Source organism: Vanessa cardui, chromosome 26, assembly GCF_905220365.1.
Source record: "Vanessa cardui chromosome 26, ilVanCard2.1, whole genome shotgun sequence".
NCBI lineage: Eukaryota > Metazoa > Arthropoda > Insecta > Lepidoptera > Nymphalidae > Vanessa > Vanessa cardui.
Genome location: NC_061148.1, coordinates 3,705,377 through 3,724,340, shown reverse-complemented (window position 1 = coordinate 3,724,340; position 18,964 = coordinate 3,705,377). Strand labels below are relative to the sequence as shown.

General features: G+C 36.7%; 1 protein-coding gene across 1 annotated transcript; it reads right to left on the bottom strand.

Moving 5' to 3' along the window:
* Positions 1-3,162: 3,162 nt before the first annotated feature.
* On the bottom strand, positions 3,163-17,490 carry LOC124540649 (calpain-A-like). Its single transcript, XM_047118316.1, has 17 exons — positions 17,104-17,490; positions 16,566-16,742; positions 15,523-15,641; positions 15,178-15,246; positions 14,128-14,262; positions 13,236-13,404; positions 12,582-12,763; positions 12,220-12,333; positions 11,676-11,782; positions 11,281-11,390; positions 8,779-8,975; positions 8,145-8,252; positions 7,553-7,595; positions 6,629-6,758; positions 6,355-6,371; positions 4,180-4,378; positions 3,163-3,755 (listed from the first exon to the last, which is right to left on the bottom strand). The coding sequence occupies exons 1-17, from the start codon at positions 17,488-17,490 to the stop codon at positions 3,163-3,165; spliced, it is 2,856 nt and encodes a 951-aa protein (XP_046974272.1).
* Between the last annotated feature and the right edge of the window lie 1,474 nt (positions 17,491-18,964).

Here is an 18,964-nt window from a genome sequence, read left to right as displayed (position 1 = left end):
TCCTCGGTTAGATTAAGATAGCTTGCGTCCGCGTAATCGAGTATTGAAAGAAGGAGAGAGTTTGCAAGCATAGTTTTGGTAGGAATTGGCAGTACATTTTGAAGTCGTCGCAAAGAACTTAAGGAGGCGTATGTTTTTTTTCCAGTCTGCTTTAAATGCTCCGACCAGGAGAGAGTACTATCAAGCTGTATGCCAAGGTCTCTAACAGTGGAGCAGTAGGACAAGTTAGTGTCATTGTACACAACACGTGGCATCTCCGCCCAATCAACCCTTGCCATCATGGCCGGACTACCAATAACAATGACCTGTGACTTTGCGGGATTGATGTTGAGCCCATACCGTTGACTCCATTTATGGATAGCCAACAAATCATTGTTAATGGCAGCGACAGCATCAGTTAATCTATCAAGGGTTAAGTGTCGGTAAATTTGAATATCATCTGCATACATATGGTAGAGAGAAGAGATGACATGAGTAATTGAATTAATGAAGATTGCGAAAAGTAAGGGAGACAACACGCCACCTTGAGGTACCCCAGCGCGGACTTCGCGCCATGACGAGTATGATTCGTCCACACGAACTCGCTGTCTTCGACCACTGAGGTAACTTTGAAGCCAGTCTTTTACGGATGGAGATATGTTAAAAGAACATAACATACTCAACAAGATGTCATGGTCAACGCAATTAAATGCGTTACTAAAATCAAGAAGCACTAAGATTGTGAGTTGTTTGGAATCCATGGCCAATCGAATGTCGTCTGTGACTTAAACTAAAGCTGTAGCCGTACTATAACCTGCTCGGAAACCTGATTGGAGAGGATTGAGAAGGGAATGCTCATTAAGGAAACTATTTAGTTGGTGTGAGACGAGCTTTTCAAGGACCTTGGATAGGAAAGGAAGAATTGAAATGGGACGGAAATCAGAAGCTGTTAAGGGATTACCTTTTTTAGGGATGGGGATAATTTGCGCATCCTTCCATGTATCAGGAAACTTGCTGCAGGTAAGGGAAAAATTTAAGATATGGGTCAAAATGGGAATCACAATATCGAGGATGGGAATGATCATATTACGGCTGATACAGTCTGTACCAACAGCATTCGAGGATATAGACATAATGTTCTTTTTAACATCACATTCGGTAAAAGACGTGAAGCTAAACGGAGGAAAAGTAGGAGTTGGGTAAGTAGAAATAATATTTAATGTGTTGATTTTATCGCCACTATTAAGTGGGTTTGAAAATGAGAAGTGTTGACTCAAAAGTTCAATATTTAGATTAACAGGAGTATTATGGGAAGATTTACCAACTCCGAGTGATTCAAGAAATTTCCATGTTTTCGCTGTGTCGCCGTTCTCGACAGATTGATATTTATCAATATATGGCGTCGTTGTGCATCTCTACAAGATGTATTGCAGCGATTTCGCGCTTTGTTATACTTCTCCCTGTTAGAGTCGGAGTCATTTAACTTAAATTTGTACTTGGCCTTATTCTTTTGTTTTATGAGATATTTTATTTGGTCCGTCAACCAAGGTGCTGAAAGATGTTTTTTTTTAATAGGTTTTATAGGTGCATGTTTGTCATACAGCTGCGTAATTAACGAGTTAAACACATTAAGTTTTTGGTCAATTGTCTCAGCAGTGTAGACCGCAGACCAATCTAACTGAGCAGCATCATCACAAAGACGGCTTTGATCCATTCCACCAAAACTACGCTGCAGAAGTATTCTCGGTTTGAATTTAGGAGGACGGAGTTTGTATGAGAGATAAATCATGTCATGATAGGAAAAAGCATCGGCGGAACATTGGCCAAATTTAGCAACAGAGTCTAAGGAAGAGACCATGATAAGGTCAAGAAGCGATGGAGAACAGCCGGGGAAATAATGGGTAGCCGTCAGGGGTAAAATTTTTATATTATGGGATTCTGTTATATCCACTAATTTCTTACTATTGGTGTCGCCTTTAAGTAAGCACGTATTAAAATCACCCATTATAATGGAATGGCTGTAACTAGGTGTTAAATTACCTAAAAGGGATTCAAAAAAAGAACAGTAATTATTCTGAGAATTAGGGTTATAATACACGCCAAGAAGGATTTTAGTGCAGTTGGAAAGTGAGACTTCAATAAATAGATGTTCGGCCGCATCGAATTGAGCAGATGGAGTTGACAAACTAAGTATGGTATAACGAGATGTGGGATCTTAAATAGATCGCCACCCCACCCCCTCGCTTACCAATGCGGTCGTTGCGAATAAGTCTAAAGCCTGGTAACGCGTAAGACGTAGACGGTAGACATGGCTGTAGCCATGTTTCAGATGGTATGGCGTGAATATTATGGGAATCAAATGACGCAAGCATATCAGGATAATGAGCCGGTATACTTTGAGCATTAATATGAATGATATTAAAATTTTTCAAGCAATCTGAGAAATAAGAATCTATGGCGACATTAAGTGGAGGAGGAAATGTACTGTGGTAACTATCATCACTCGATGAATCGTCGGACGACGACAAAGACAAAAAATAGTCACTATCAGACGACATAACGAATATATATGGACTACAATTATATTGAAATATAATAATAATAAATTAATATATATATATATATATATATATATATATATATATATATATATATATATATATATATATATACCGATATCACCGACAATCTTCTAACCCACCAGCTACATGAAATAACAAGAAAAAAATGAATGAAATATGACATAGCAAAGTTATAGTTACAACTTAAACAACAGAAAAAAAATACACTATAACAAAATACAAGTAATCAAAAACACAGAGAAAAAAAGAACATATCAACAAATAAAGAAAATTAAAATAATTTCTAGTAAAAATTTAAATTAAGAAAAAATTATCAACATAAATGCCTGCATAGCAAAGTTACAAAAGGGTTTGAATGGAATCTTTACCTCACTTAGACTAACAATTTCCGAACGCAGCCTAACAAAAACTTATATGTATTCTGTTAGCAGTCAAATGTCAATTAATATATTACGTATTTTTGCACTAGAAGTTATATTTGTTATTGTTAGTTAAAAGTGGGTAAAGATAAACTAAGTCAATGTTTGAAAAGTTATATGAATCAGTTAATGTAAACAAAGACGCGAATACATACTGAGGCGGACTATCAATGCTCAAAGCATTACGTTTGTTTTTTCACAGTCCTCTTAAGCCTAGGATTAATGCCTTTGGATGGTTTGGGGGCTTCCTCGACATCAAGTGACATCTGCGGGACTGAGGAATCGCTCTCAGCACTCTGAATAGCTTGCAATTCCGCCATGGTGGTAATACGATGCCGCGAGCCATCCGGAGACAAAACTATAATGAATCCGTCTCTGGTCCAACACTTTGCAACCCCGAACCTTTGTCTTGCGGCCAGGAATGTTTTGTGGCGGCCCTTTGTGAGAAACTCGGACATGGTTATTCCGGAGCCTTTCAAACTGGACTCTGTGGACCAGACCTTATCTTTGACAGATTGGTCTTTAAACTTTATTAGTACTGGACGGGGCTTCTTCGTAATCATATGCCCTAAACGATGACAATGTCTAATGGAGTCGGGGCTAATATTTGGAATATTCAGATGTTCAGCTAATGTTTTTGAGGCACGCACAGCGACATTCTCTTTAGAATCTTCAGCAATTCCATGCAACAGAATAATTTTCTTTCTAAAATGCATTTCTGATTGGTCATATTGCCTTGATAGGAATTCGACTTGTAGTTGTAAATTTTCTAAGGCTGTCAGAACAAATGACCGAAATAAATTGAACTGACTGTTAATATTTGATGTGGGGCTCGTTGCTGGGATGGAGGTTTTTAATTCTTTTTGGAATTCAGCCATTTTTGTATTTAATAGTGCAGTGAGTTCTTCTATTGTGTTCTTGATAGACTCCATAGTTATAGATAGGTATAAGAGGTGTGAATATTTTAGCTTACTTTGTTGTATATAGTTAAGTCACAGTTGTTATTTGATATTGCAGTAGCTGGCAGTTGGTGAGTGGTCACATATACATATAAAGTTTAGATTTTAAAACTGATTTTATATTTTATTTATCAATAAAATTAAGAGCAATAAAATTTATGACTTTGTTATTCCACGCCTACCCGCCAAAAAAAATTAATATATATCTCAGACAATACACGATTCAAGAACACTCGTTACCTCGCAGCTGTGGTTGGTCGAGAAGGACCTGCTCCTGTTGCCATGTTCTTGGTTCCTGCTGTTCTTGCATCAGGTCCCGTAGCTTGTCGATGCGGATTTTCCGATAGATGTTAGTGCATAGAGTACACAGCAGCTGCTTTAGACAGTTCTGCTCTTGCTGGTCTACTCCCCCGGCATCGACTTCGTGGCGCATGGCTATCTATGTATTAATTCATATACAGTTAGCGTCGAAATACTACGGCTAGTTTTCAAGACATACTAGCCAACTGCGCGAGATAAATTAAAATGCACGCCGTCGTTCGACTTTTGGATTCCTCCTATAATTTCTGAACAAGTCTTCGAACATGGAAGTGATTTCCTCTTTAAAACTAAATGGCTTTATTTAAACCTCTTTGCTTTTTCTTTTGTATCAAGGTATTGGTGACCTATCTTAGAATTGTCTTATTTCAGAGTCTGAGGCAGATTTACATATTTGTTTTTTATTTATTATCCATTTCTTCTTACTACGATCAATCAATAGCAAACTTATCAACGAGCTTGTAAATTATATCGCAAGAAATATTATGGCGTCCAGATTTTTCTTTTAATGTTGTAGTAGCAAATGAGTAGGAGGTACAAAATACGCGTAACAGTGATTACCACCACCCATGGACGTCTACAAAACCGGGGAGACTTGCGGGTACGTTGTCGGCCTTTAAGGAAGGAGTACCTACACTCTTTTATTGAAGGTTCCAAAGTTTGAAAACGGTTCGGAACAACTGCCGGCGAAAGTTAGTTTAACAGAGTTGTTGTGCGAGGCAGAAAATGTCTTAAGAATCGCGGTGTTGTGGATTATCGGACATAAAGTTCGGATTTATGCTTGCACAAAGCCCTACCATACTTGGTGGTAGGGCTTTGTGCAAGCCCGTCTGGGTAGGTACCACCCACTCATCAGTTATTCTACCGCCACACAACAGTACTCAGTATTGTTGTGTTAGGACATAAAGGACATAACATCTTAGTTCCCAAGGTTGGTGGCACATTCATGATGTAAGGAATAGTTAATATTTCTTAAAGCGTCATTGTCTATGGGCGATGGTGACCACTTACCATCAGGTGGCCCATATGCTCGTCCGCCAACCTATACCATAAAAAAAAAAAAAATTCAAGCGAGTGAAACTTCGAATTTTGACAAGATATCCGAAGGTGAAATTCCATAGTCGGGATAAATCCGAACAATTCGTTGGAACGTTACCAGTGAAAATTTCAGTAGAAGATGCAGAGTGATCAAACATGTCGACGCAAAGCCAAAGGATGAAGCAGATTGGTAGGGCTTGGTCGTTGATAAAGACCAAAAAAGTCCAACTGAAATTGCTGTACTCAATTACAAACTAATTTTTGCCTATTTTGTAGGACTTTCTGGCCTTCTGGACATTCCCATTTATCATATATTTTAACGCTAACCAGCAATACTTAGTCATGTTGTGTATTGGTTAGAAGGGTTAGTGAGCCATTGCTATAACTACATGCATAAGGCATATAACATCTTCTTTCATGGCACATTGGCAATGAAGAACATAGTGAATCTTGCTGTTGCACTTGCCTACTTATAGTGGGTAATAACCGGTAAATTGGTCTGTATGATGTTGATATCTGTCTAGATCAAATATTAATGTGTCTATAACAGTCATCTCGGCTTGAGCAGATTGAAGCAATTGAAGGAGGTGGAATAATTATAAAACATATTAGGAATATGTTATAAAATGTTTGCAAATTAAATATTGTGCCGGAGTTACAAAGAAGTTACATTACACTCCCGTACCCAATACACGTGCTTTTTAATATTCAAGTATAGATAAGACCAGTAAAAAATCGGATATATTATACAGTTAAGTAAAGTGAAAATCTTCACTTAATATAAAACCGTTACACTTACTAACATATAATGCTATCTATTTGATTAATGTTAAATTAAATTGTAAAGGTTTGATTATTGGACTAGGGTGAGTTAAGCTTACTCTAGTGAAACGTTTGACCTGCAGCGCCGCCAGATGGCTAATATTGCTAAGACAACGAATAACGGCCGGTAAAAGCGGTGTATGTCACGCAAACGGATCGCCGACGTGCATTATTTGATTTAAGTATTGAAAATAATTGTACGAACGCATGTAAAGCATTACAACATTGTAATCATACGATACCACCTTGTATTTCTGGAATTTATAACAACACGCCGTCATGATGAGTGATACAAATCTTATAATAAGAGACAATGATGATAATGGCGCTCCAGTGCCGTTGTATCTATTATGTCCATTTTACAGTAAATAATGTTTATTTACAATTTATTTATAGTCTGTACAAGTGTACGGGTTTCAATTTTAAGGTCTGATTCTATTTAATCAAATAATATGTCAATATTTTATCGAGATTGGTTTGGAATAAACTCTATCATACTGAGCGCACTTACCCTCCCTCATAGCATAGTCCAGAATCTCCTTTAATTCCCGCCAGTCTACCTCCCCATCTGCACCGGCCAAGATGTTGAATAAGGCTCGAATTGGATCCGCTGGTTCAGGATTTAGTGCCAATTTTTTAATCTGCATGAACAATATTTTTATTGTTATATTACAGCGAATTTTATTATCTTCTCCACAGACTATTTCTGTATTTTTCGTAACTAAAATACACCCGCCCGTCTTCGCACGTGTGCAAATTATTAATAAAGAAAATTTCCTGATTGTTATATGACATAAATATAATTGATGGTCCTATAACAATCAGGAATAATGCTAGTTTTCTTAAATAATAATAAAATTAAATTAAATAATAAAGCACATTTTTCAACAAGAGAGAATATAGATGATAAAAAAGTCTGGAGCTAATACTTGTTGACTTCCAAACGATGCTTGTAAAAGTCTACTATATATATAAGTATAAGTGGCAGTATTACAGTATACCTGCAGCCGCTAAGGAAAGTATCGCGAGGAAACCTGAAGGTGTCGTATGAATGTTTCGCCACATTTTTATCCACTAATTCGCATTACAGTAGCGCGGTGCAAGTTCTGCCGTGGTATGTCTATAATGCCGTTATCTACCTCAACACAATTATGAGCTATGAGCACATAAAATGCGGTAAACATGTGAACCTATGTAACATATCCTTGATAAGACCATAGCATTATTTCAAAAATTAATCTAGATACCAAAAAACAGCATAAATATGTCAAAAGAGAATTTGTTTCTTATTAATATGCCATCAAAAGTGAAAATCGATCGGAAGTTAGGCAAGGGCATTAGTGTTATACCACGACTGCGATAAGCTCCAAAACTTATTTATGATGTCCTTTGCTCGGCAGTGGGAAACTTACGTAGGTTTAACAATTCCACTTACCCTGTCGTCAAGATCGCTCATAAAGACATCTTCGTCGTTTTCACTAAAAATAAAAGATTATTAGTAAATGTTATCGTATATATATTAAAAAAAGACGATAGTTTTGTTTTTTGTAGTAAATTTGTTATAATTTTGACATCCTGACCGATTGCAGCCAAGACGGCTAATCCAAAGGAGATTAATAAACTACGCAGGACATATTACATGCGCGAGTGCGTAGGCGAGTGTGTAATACAGTATCACATCCGCTATCTGATGGGACAGGAAATCTGACCAGAAAGATTTCAGGCGCAAGAAGGCTTTATGGGCTTTATGAGGTACGGGAATGTACTTGCAACTTACAGACTCGATCCTGAAAAGTTTTTACTAGGCAACTTTATCGATTCGATCAGTTTTGTCAGGGGATTTCGGGGTCCGCAGCCATGAATCTAGCCAATCAAGCAACGAGACAGTTAGTTATAAAAAATCTAAATCAACAAGATGCTACATTTGGGAATTGAGGTTCCTTAAAATAAAAGTAGCATATAAGTGCTTAAGCTTTGACTTATATGTTCATGTGTGAATTTATAAATAGATAATAAGATATACATACGTCATATTATTGCTCTTCTCAGAGAACACACGTAGGAGGAATTCTCCTTCCTCATTTGGCATGAAGGTTGAAGGCACGATTAGATAGGAGCCCGGTGTCAACTGGTAACTGCAGCACATTTATGAAAATATTATAAAACGAAATTAATAAAAGATTCACTATTACATACTAAAGAATTGCACCAATTTTAAATTAACGATTCGTTTTGCTTACGTGTACTAAATATAGAATAACTAAACTCGTTTGCGAGCTTCATACATTTATCCTACTATCCATTATTCGTAGTCGACTGATCCATCAGTAGTAAGCCAATTGTTTTCATTTCTTTTTTATCGGAAATATCCAATATTTTTATTGACTGATAAAGTACATATCCACTTCCAACTATCTCATGAATAAGAAAAGGTCGCTAATAACCAGTGACAAAAATTATGTGAATTTTAATTTTATAATAATTATACTAGCGACCCGCCCCTTCTTACTCGCACGGTTGCATTGCTGATACTAAATGGACTGCATAATGTTTTACAATGTTCACAGTTTTTCAGTATTAATAGTAATATTAAAGATTTAAGCATACATAGCCAAACAGCGTTAAGCGACTTTGTTTTATACTATGTAGTGATTTCCTTACCGCTGCCAGACTTCTCTTTGATTAGTAAAAGAATTAGTGTGTCTCAGGCAATCATTGTAGTTAATGGAGTTACATTCGAACGGCTTCTGAACATCATGGTGATCTGGGAGACGGAAAACTGCAAATCCTATGGGGAGCAAGCTCAGGCCTCGCTGACTTCGGTAGTAACAGTTCTTCTGCATGAGAGATACGATGATCTAGAAGATGACGCCGAAATTAATGTTCTATACTACTAGCAGACCCGGCCACGCGTTGCTGTGGCTGAGTGATTAAGGAAGGATTTAAAAGACAAAATTTAACACAAATTAACATAGCATTTTTAATTTCATATTATTTATAAATACTCTGATAACCTTTAATTAAAATAAATCACAGTTTATCACATTAAAGTTTACTGAAGCGCCAGTCGATGTACAATATTTTTGGTCAACCTGTCTTTTGTTAGCACAAATAAACTTGATGGTCTTCCTACACGTATGTAGCTTGAAGGTAATATAAACAACGCACTGCCGATTTCATTGGTGTTTAAGTTTCCATCGATGTTTCCAACAACAGCATCTCGTAAGTTGATGTAATCCTCTGATCGTAATTTAACTTGGTTAAACCGAATGAATCGCAAGCGTTCACTTTTAATTTTAGCAAACATATCCACGACGTATTGATGATACAACTGACGATATCGAAGAATATAGTTGTCCTGATTATGTCTAATCATTAATCGATGCGCGTATGAACTACAATGAATTACATTGAACTAACTTTTTTATTTAATTCATTATCATTAATTGGATCATGCTGTTTGATATTGATGTGATAATCGTCTTGTCCTTGCCAGAATATCAATGGGTACTGGAGTGCGTCGTACGAACGGTGTAAATCTGAAATTCTACTCAAAGTATTATCTCGGCGGGTAATTTTTATAGATCTGTTGTCAACTGGATCACCGACCATAATAATCGCAACTTCATCTACAGTTGGCGCATTGAACCTGCCAGCGTGTCCTCCCGATGGTACTTTGTCAGCTTTAATGACGATTTGATAATTGTCACCTTTTAATTGTGGTGATACTCTTTTAAACAATTGAATCAGATGATTACGGTTCTCCAAAAAAAATTCTAATGATACTACAATTGATCTCTCTTCTGCTTGTTCAATAAAATTATACTGGCATCGCGTTGTCACACGTTCTTCACAACTGCCCATAAAATAGATTTGGAGAAATTTTGGATCTTCATTTGGCATTGGCATCAATGACCCTATTTTATGGTACACTTGTCCTTGTATTTTAAATGTTGTTTCAAAATTACGACCATCAGTTGAGAGATCGCAAATTTTTGATGCTCCAAATGATGTCATTTGAAAGCAAGAATTTAACTTTCGTGTCTTACGCAAAAATAATTTTGAATCATTTGAAATGCCAGAAAGAAGAGATTTCAAAAGTTCAGGCGGAGTAGGGAGTGGTAATAATACAACTTTCCCTGAGGCACAACACATGCCAGGTGATTCATTCCGAAATTTTAACGCCTGACAATGTTTGCATATTTTGTTCATCGCACCGATAGTAACTTTGGGATCAGCTGAGTAATTAATGTCTGGTGCATAATTAAACCCAAGACGAACAAATGTTTCACGTGTTAATGCACGACTGGTTCGCTGCCTTTCTCGGTCTCGTTCTCTAATTGAATCTATGTGTTGTCCACGTGCAGCTCTTGTTCTCGATAAATATTCTTGGAGACGATTATCACGCTGTTCTCTTGATTCATGCGCACGAATATCAGCTATGCGAATTCTGTGAGCTTCATTTCTTTCTGCTCTTTGTTCGACTGATTCGTGAGCTCTTTCAAGACGCCGTTGTCGAGCTTTTTTGCTACGGGCATTGTTGTTAGATTTTTTTGGTGGCATTTTACTGAAAATTTTATGTGAATAAATTCCTTGTACTATTATTTTGTTGTTCTTATATTTCACTGCATTATGTAACTGTAAATTAGTAGCTATATAGATATCCAAAATAATATACAACAAAAGAAAATAAAATGAAAAATGATCCAGAAAAAGCGATGTCACAGAGAGTATCGATCAAAAAATGGCCAGCACCACGTGTAGTGGAAAATGAAATCTAAAATTCAACGGTAGCGCCATCTATGATAAGTTAATGATAAACGGTCTGACAGATTTCTGTAAAAAATCCTATGTGAGGCGCCATCTGTTCGAAATTTTCGTAACTTACAATTAATAACAACAATCAACTTTGATAATCAGTTAATTGTTATTTATAAATCATTGAGGCCATTAATCGAAATGAAAACTATCCTATCTCTTAAGTTGGACCAAATTACACATAAATGCCAAATTTCATCAATATCGGTTGAGTTGGTGAAGAGTTCACCGGGAACATACATTGTGACACTGGATTTTTATATATTAAGATTGTTACAATTGTAGTAATGTGTTCCGATTTTATTGTGTAAGAAAATACTTAAGTTAATAACAAATATCACTCACGGTACATTTGTTCTCTTCATCATCTTCGTCCGGATCTTTTAAGGTGACGGTGTAATGAGGGTTCTTCAAGAAGGTATCGCGATACTTCATGCAACCTCCAGCTGAAATATCTGGAAACAATAATTTTCATTAAAACCATTTTACGTAGTTATAGTACGAGACAACTTAGATGTAGCATCAGCAAAATTCCTAAAACCGATTACTCTTGATTTACCACGCGAGATTCTATAGCGACGAATAACGTCGAATGGCGCGATAGGTTGTGTAAATAGGCAGTAATTGGCGCTATTCGTCGCTATAGAATTTCGCGTCGTAAATCAGCAGTTATCGGTTTTATATTTGAAATTCGTCTACAAAGACCTCTAAGCAACAACGGAGTAACCGATGCTACATACCTTTCATCCATTTTCCCTCAAAAACAGACATCTCCCATTTCTTTGTACAGCCTTCGGGGCACTCCTTGATGTTGAAGGAGTCCGGATTCAGGTTACACATTTCGACTCTGTCATTAAATATAACAAACATAAGAATTGTATAAGAAAGGCAATGCTATTAAAAACATTTAGAAATCTTATAATTAAAAAAAATAAATAATGGACAACATCACATACATTCCTCTGATCCCAATGTAAATAGCTAAAGCACTTGCGGTTATGTAATATAAAATCAGAAGACACTACTCGAAACGCTTGGCCCTTGGAGTAGTGGTGCAAAAAGCTTCATCAAAAGTATAACACCTCGGTTAATTGCCCCCACTGGTGAGAGGAGGGCTGGTTCGTTTTTTGCCCAGAGGATCGGAATTGCGATTTAACGAGGAATTGCTGTTAGCATTCTTGCCACTATTCTATGCGGTCAAGATATATACATACAGTTACTATTTTTAGTGCATATCAATAAATGTTTTAGTATTATTTTAATATAATGCGTATTATTTCACACCTATCAAAATGACTGACGAAATCCTCGAAAGACATCCAGAACTCGCCGTCATCACTGAAAGTCAAGCCCAACTTCTTCCGTTTTGACTGTGGAATGAATTGCCATTCCGGAGACCTAGGGAAAGAAATTGTTGCTCTTTTAGTTGAAATACAGTTAGTTATTTAAAATCTATCATCTTCAAATATTACGGAATTATAACAAAGACTAAAAATCCAGCGGTACACACTCCGCCTTTAGGGAACCCTCTCACGGGATCTCTTACGTATGTTATCGAGACGCCCACCATGGGCCTCCAAGCTAGAGGAGTCGCCTATATATAATGATACTGATAGGTACAGAGAACACAGTCGCTCGATACTCACTTGTCGCTCCAGGCGCCGTTCCATTCGTCCTTGTTTCCCCAGGGGTTCCTCAGCCGCAATAGTGGGATCTTGTCGGCTCGGCAGCCCTTCTTGAAGTCGACGTACGTGACGCGCGTCACGGAGTAGGCGTGGCCGCGGATGAGGCCAGCCGGCGTCTCCGCCTCCAGCACGTTGGGGTCCGGCTATAATGACATCCTTATTACTATTATTTTGTTCACTGTCTTACTATTCATTATCGTAATTTCAAATTATTTGCCGTTGTAAGTAACTGATGAAATAATAGTCTTGAATCTATGACAGGAAAAAAATTAAAAACGTATTCACAGCACAGGTGTGTAAATTAAGTTAGGTTAGACCTACTACCTGATAAAGCAGGATTACTAAATTTGGTCGGTTAACTGTGAAGTCTTTTTTAAATAATATAAAAAAGTAGGTGCGCAGACCAGACCATCTGATGGTAAATAGTTAACTTCTATATATCTTGACACTCTGAGGCAATTCTGTCTCCTACATCGCCCAATGTGCCTTTATTAATCTGGTTTGCTCACGGAAGGTAGAATAGAGTGAGTGGGTGTACCTATCCAGGCGGGCTTAAAATGAGCTGCAAAGCATGAGCTGAAAAGCATTAGGTATATTTTAGTAACACAATATTACATCGATGCTGCAACACAGAAGCGAGTTTCTCTCATACGCCTTCAAGAGTATGGTAAAGAAGTTGTCAGGGAGTGACGTCATTTGGTAGGACTCAGTGACGCCCCCAGTGAAGTCCACCATTGCTTCGCATGTAAAACCACTTTTAAGGGCATCGTAGGAACCGTGTAATCTGAAACAAAGACAATATAATTACAGGTCTAGATATATTATTGGAGCCTCGAGGTATGTGAGGTAGTAGTGGCGCATCCTTGAAGAGATGGATAGGGCATCCCCGGTTTTTTAGAGGGTATTCCTGTGCCCTCGGAGCTGGTGAGTTATCATATACCCCTGCTTCGTGCGCTTAAATGTTTTACTTCAGCGATATAAAAAAAGTAATGTATTTGAGAATTCATTTTTCTTCCCTTTTTTTTATATTTTCCCTTGCCGTTTTGCATCGAGCTTTTCTTTTAGTCCTCTCTCAAAATCATCAAAATCACCTAAGTGCTCACGATATGCCTCCAAATTTGTCGGTCTGCTGCCAATGTGTCGCAATCCTAACTGGTAGATTTATTATCGTGTTGCATAGCTAGGTTTTTTACTTTTTTATTCTCCTTTTGTAGGGAAATAACTACACAGACTAGTGACGTCAGGAAAAGGGTCGTGACGTCAATTAAACATGGCCAAAAGCGCTCTCCATACCTCTACATGAGCCTACATTCTGAGCTGACGAGCGGTCTCAAAGAACAGGACGAATGTCCGGAGGGCTCATATTTCAGAGCTGAATCTTAAGTCCGACAAGCGGGTAAGGGCCAGTAGTACCGATAACATATTACACACACAAGTCTAATTGCGTATTGATCGTATTTTTTTAAATTAATTCCTCTTCTGATCTTGTATAGTATATATTACTCACTTAGCATAAGCCTTCTCCAGCAAAGCACCCCAGAACTCATTCCTTTCGGAGGAATGCAGGTAATAGAGTTTCCCTCTGTAAGTGGGGAGACGATCATCTACCACGACGTCCACCCAGCGACCGTACTGCCAGAACCTGGAACACATACTAGAGTTATTATATCGCTATCAAACAAGAAAACAATCTACCTTTAACATGTAGCACCCCTATAGTGGTGGGAACCAAACTACAAGCACAATGGAAATCTCTTTAAAAATCGCATCTGTATGCGAAAACATGAATTCTGCTAAATCTTTTCCAATAAGTTAAGACAACATAAGTTCCAAATCCAGTGAAAAGACTACAATATACATAAACATTTATACATTTTTGCTTTATTCACTTTTTTATGGTATAGGTTGGCCGATCATATGGGTCACCTGCTGGTAAGTGGTCACCATCACCCATAGACAATGACGCTGTAAGAAATATTAACTATTCTTTACATCGTCAATCCCCACCAACCTTGGGAACTAAGATGTTTTGTCCCTTGTGTCTGTAGTTACACTGGCTCACTTACCCTTTAAACCGGAACACGGAACGCAACAATACTGTTGTTTGGCGGCAGATTGACCAGTGTGTGGGTGATACCTATCCAGACGGGCTTGTACAAAGCCTTACTACCAAGTAAAATTGCTACAATAACTCCGTAACGTGTTTGTTATTATAAATAACTAGCAACCCGCCCAGGTTCACACGGGTGCAATGATATGACATAACAGTCGAAACTTCTAAAATTATAAGTGTTGCTTTACAAATTTGTATTATGTACAAGTATTATGTATAAAAACCTTCTTCTCGAATCACTCTATCTATTAAAAACCGCAACAAAATCCGTTGCGTAGTGTATTAATGATTTAAGCATAAAAAGGGATATAGGGACAGAAAAACTAAAAAGTGACTTCGTTTTATACTATGTAATGATATTCCATTCAATAGAGATTAAGAATCAGCACAGAACGTTAACTCACAGGTATACGAGGGTTCTCTTACAATAAAGACACAACTTACCGGAAATGGAAGATACCGGCATAGTCCTTATCGAAACTTTGGTCATTTGGTACCACTTGGTAGAACAGACTGAAACAATATTTTATTTTTTAATGGTATGTAATAGCTGTAATATGTAACTGTTGTTTTAGTTATAACGTTATTTTCTTTGTTTTGGTTGTTAATCATAACCACCACTGAAATAGTTAATCACATCATCATGTAACTTACATTCAATCGCTTTCAAACCGGAACAAATTAATGATTTCTGACGTAAGAAAATTTGATACTCCATTAGCTTTCGCTAAATATCATCTGCTTTTTCCTATATTTTTGTTTATACAAAAAATCCAAAACTATACTAACTTTCTATGCAACGTGAGGGTGGAGACCGCGGCCAGCAGCCAGCAGTCGCCCAGCTGTCCTTGCTGGACGTCGAAGCGACTGTAGCCCTCTACGAACAGTTGCGGATTTTCGCAAATTTCCTGTGACGATAAAAATAATAATCAAAATTTCAAAATGCGATTAAAATAAATTGAAAATTTTCTGATGTATCTTAATATGGGCCACCTGATGGTAAGTGGTCGCCATCACCCATAGACAATGACGCTTTAAGAAATATTAACTATTCCTTGCATCGTCAATGTGCCACCAACCTTGGGAACTAAGATGTTATGTCCCTTGTGCCTGTAGTTACACTGGCTCATTCACCCTTCAAACCGGAACACAACAATACTGAGTACTGTTATTTGGCGGTAGAATAACTGATGAGTGGGTGGTATCTACCCAGACGGGCTTGCACAAAGCCCTACCACCAAGTCATAATGTAGAATGTTATTCTCTTAATAACAAGGGGAAAGGAGGAAGCCCAAAGAGAACATCTCTTTGAAATTTTTCGAACGGACAGACAGGGCATTGATTATTATTAAGGGTTTCGTTTTTATTTGATCTATAAACCCTAACATAAAAACTTTATACGGTTAATTGTAAAGTAAGGTTCTATTGTTAATATGACAGTATCTGAAATAAGTGAAGAGTTCTATAGATCAGATTTAGGGTGGTGCTACAATAGAGATTAAGAAGAGTTACCAAATATTTACTAATGATTATTTTAAAAGATTGAAATTAAAATATTAAATTTATCTATCATATAATTATACTTCTTCACGCTTCTGCTGCTCTTTCACGGTTTTGTGGTCCCAGGGCTTCCAGACCTTTAAATCCGACTCTTTCTATAGTACTCCATCACTATCGTTTTATATGGTTGCAAATATGGTTGTAAAGTGTTGTAAACAAGACATCTTACATCAATTTAATATTTTAAGTTATGTACTTTGTAAGTTAATTCATATTTTTTACGCGACCAAAGCCTATCTGGGTATATCTAGTATAATATATATGTATCTCACCTTAGGTCGGAGCCATTTCAGCCGTTTACCCGATCGTTGCTTGTTGTACAAACTGCGAAATGCCGCTGGGAACTCCGGATCTTTAAACAATTTGCCGTCAGCCAAACACTGAGACCTAATTTCTTTGAAATCTTGATACGAAGCGGTGTCTGATGCAGATGGATGAGTTTCACCCAGCTACAAATATTATACATCTATTATAGTAAAGCGCGGTACACTAATTCTTCTATATATATTTTAGGCGTAATTATGATATTTTACAATCACTAAATTAAAAGAAAGTTAATTTGCTATATAGTATATACTTTCGTCCTGTAAAAGGTACCGTTGTAAATACTAGTCCCTTACAAATCATAAGTATTGTGTTATGATAAAACATAAATATAAATATGAAAATGCAATCCAAGGTTTAGTATATATACTACGCGAACATTTGTGAGGATGAATTGGATAAATGTAACTCTTGTACAAAAAGGTCTGGACGCTTGCTAAGTCTTTGGCAAAAAAATTTAATATATAATTTTGCATTTTGACAAACCCAGAATATCTGCTCGCCCGTCGGCATGAACATTTGGCTTCCCTGATAGTTATCTGGTAGATTTAACTTATGAACTTTGCTTGGCACTACTAAAGGTGTTTCATTTAATGGCGATTTTTGTGATCTGTCTTTTGGCGTTCCACTTTTTGCAACCACAGTGTTCTGTGATTTATTTGGTTTATGAAAACGTCCTTTACGAGCAATGATTTTTGTTTCTACATGAGGTTGCACTTCAGCATTTTTAATATCAGTATTTCCTAAATCATTACTTTCTCCTATTTCAGCCTTGGTCGATAGATTTCGGGATCCTGGGGGTACTATATCTTCTTGCACTGTATTCTCAACAGCCAGACTTGGGAAAGTAGTTGTTGCCGTAACATCCTCCATTTTCAGCTTAATAAATTCGTCTTCTTCTTATCGAAATCACTATTTTTTTAATAATCAACGAACATATGTATTTAAATCTAGCACACGCGTATAGCTCGGTAAGAATGACCGTTTGTAACAAACTGAAGTAATTGAACGGGAAAAGACGAAAGCTACTGCATCGATTTATGTTATTGTCATTTCCTAATGGTTTATTTGTAATCATTAACTTTATAATTAGAAACTATTTAATCATTAAGTAATAGATTATTAATAATTGAAATACAATTATAGTAATCGTTTTAAGTTTGATTATAGTATTTATTTAGATTTGGCTAAAACAAGTGAAATATTTAAGATATTTTATGATTTTGTTCAATCAGAATACAAATACAAAAATATGAAACTCACAGAACTAGTACTTTCTGATGATTCACTGTTTTTTTGTATGAGGAATTCTAAAAGATGCATTATTCGTATTTTTAGGTATTTATTTATTTAATTATTAAAGAACCACCAACAAAATTACATGTGAATATTTTACATAAAAATTATCAATCGTTAAGTTGCAATTATACATATAATTCCCTTTACAGGTAGTTACAGCTTGCATAAAAAGTAAAACTATACGAAAACATATAAGACTAAAATTAAAATTTAGACTAGGACTGTAAAGTCATTATTAAGTAGATATGAATATGCAAAACAAGCTAATTGATATAAATAGACTAGCTTAAAAAAGAACAACAAACAAAAGCTGATGAGTCAATAATAGAAACAATCACGAATCTTCAAAACAACAACACAGCTACAGTCACGACTAAACACAGCACAAATCAAGTTACAATCGATTAACAAAGCTATTACAAATCTTTGTTTTAAATTCTGTTAAACTGTTGCAAAACAAATCGATGGAACCATCCCTTTCACAAATTTCCCCATACTGCCTGCACATCCTAGGTATTAGGGAGTGGCACGCAAGATTTGTCCCGTACCGTTTATGCTTGAGCAATGAGATGGGATGCCGTGGCAAACGAGATGGTACACGGAGGGATAACTGGCTCAGCAATTCGGTGTTATCAATGGTTCCGTTTAACAGCCTAAATAGATAAGTCATGTCAGCAAGTGTACGTCTATCAGATAATGAGCTAATAGAGAATCTATTCAACCTCTCATCGTAGTGTAGTTTTTTGTTAGATCTTACTGAGTAAAATTTAGTAAATCTTCTTTGTATACTTTCTAAGCGATCTTTATGTATTTGGTAGCTTGGATTCCAAACCACTTTTCCATACTCTAGTTTACTACGGACCAGGCTTGCGTAGAGTAGTTTTTTGTCTCGAGTTTCCTAAATTGCTAAGCGTTTCTAAATAGGAAACCCAGCATTTTGCAGGCTTTTAATACATTTAACGACTCGTTACTATTTCCAAACAACACTATTATCGTTTTAGGTCTGAGAATATGACACACTTTTCTAGGATCACTTGCATGAGGTGTG

Coding starts and splice junctions, on each gene's coding strand:
- LOC124540649 (XM_047118316.1), bottom strand. CDS start 17,490: ATGGAGGATGTTACGGCAACAACTACTTTCCCAAGTCTGGCTGTTGAG. Junction 16,743..17,103: donor CGGGCGAGCAGATATTCTGG/GTTTGTCAAAAT, acceptor TAATATTTGTAG/CTGGGTGAAACTCATCCATC. Junction 15,642..16,565: donor TGAAATGGCTCCGACCTAAG/GTGAGATACATA, acceptor TTATCGTCACAG/GAAATTTGCGAAAATCCGCA.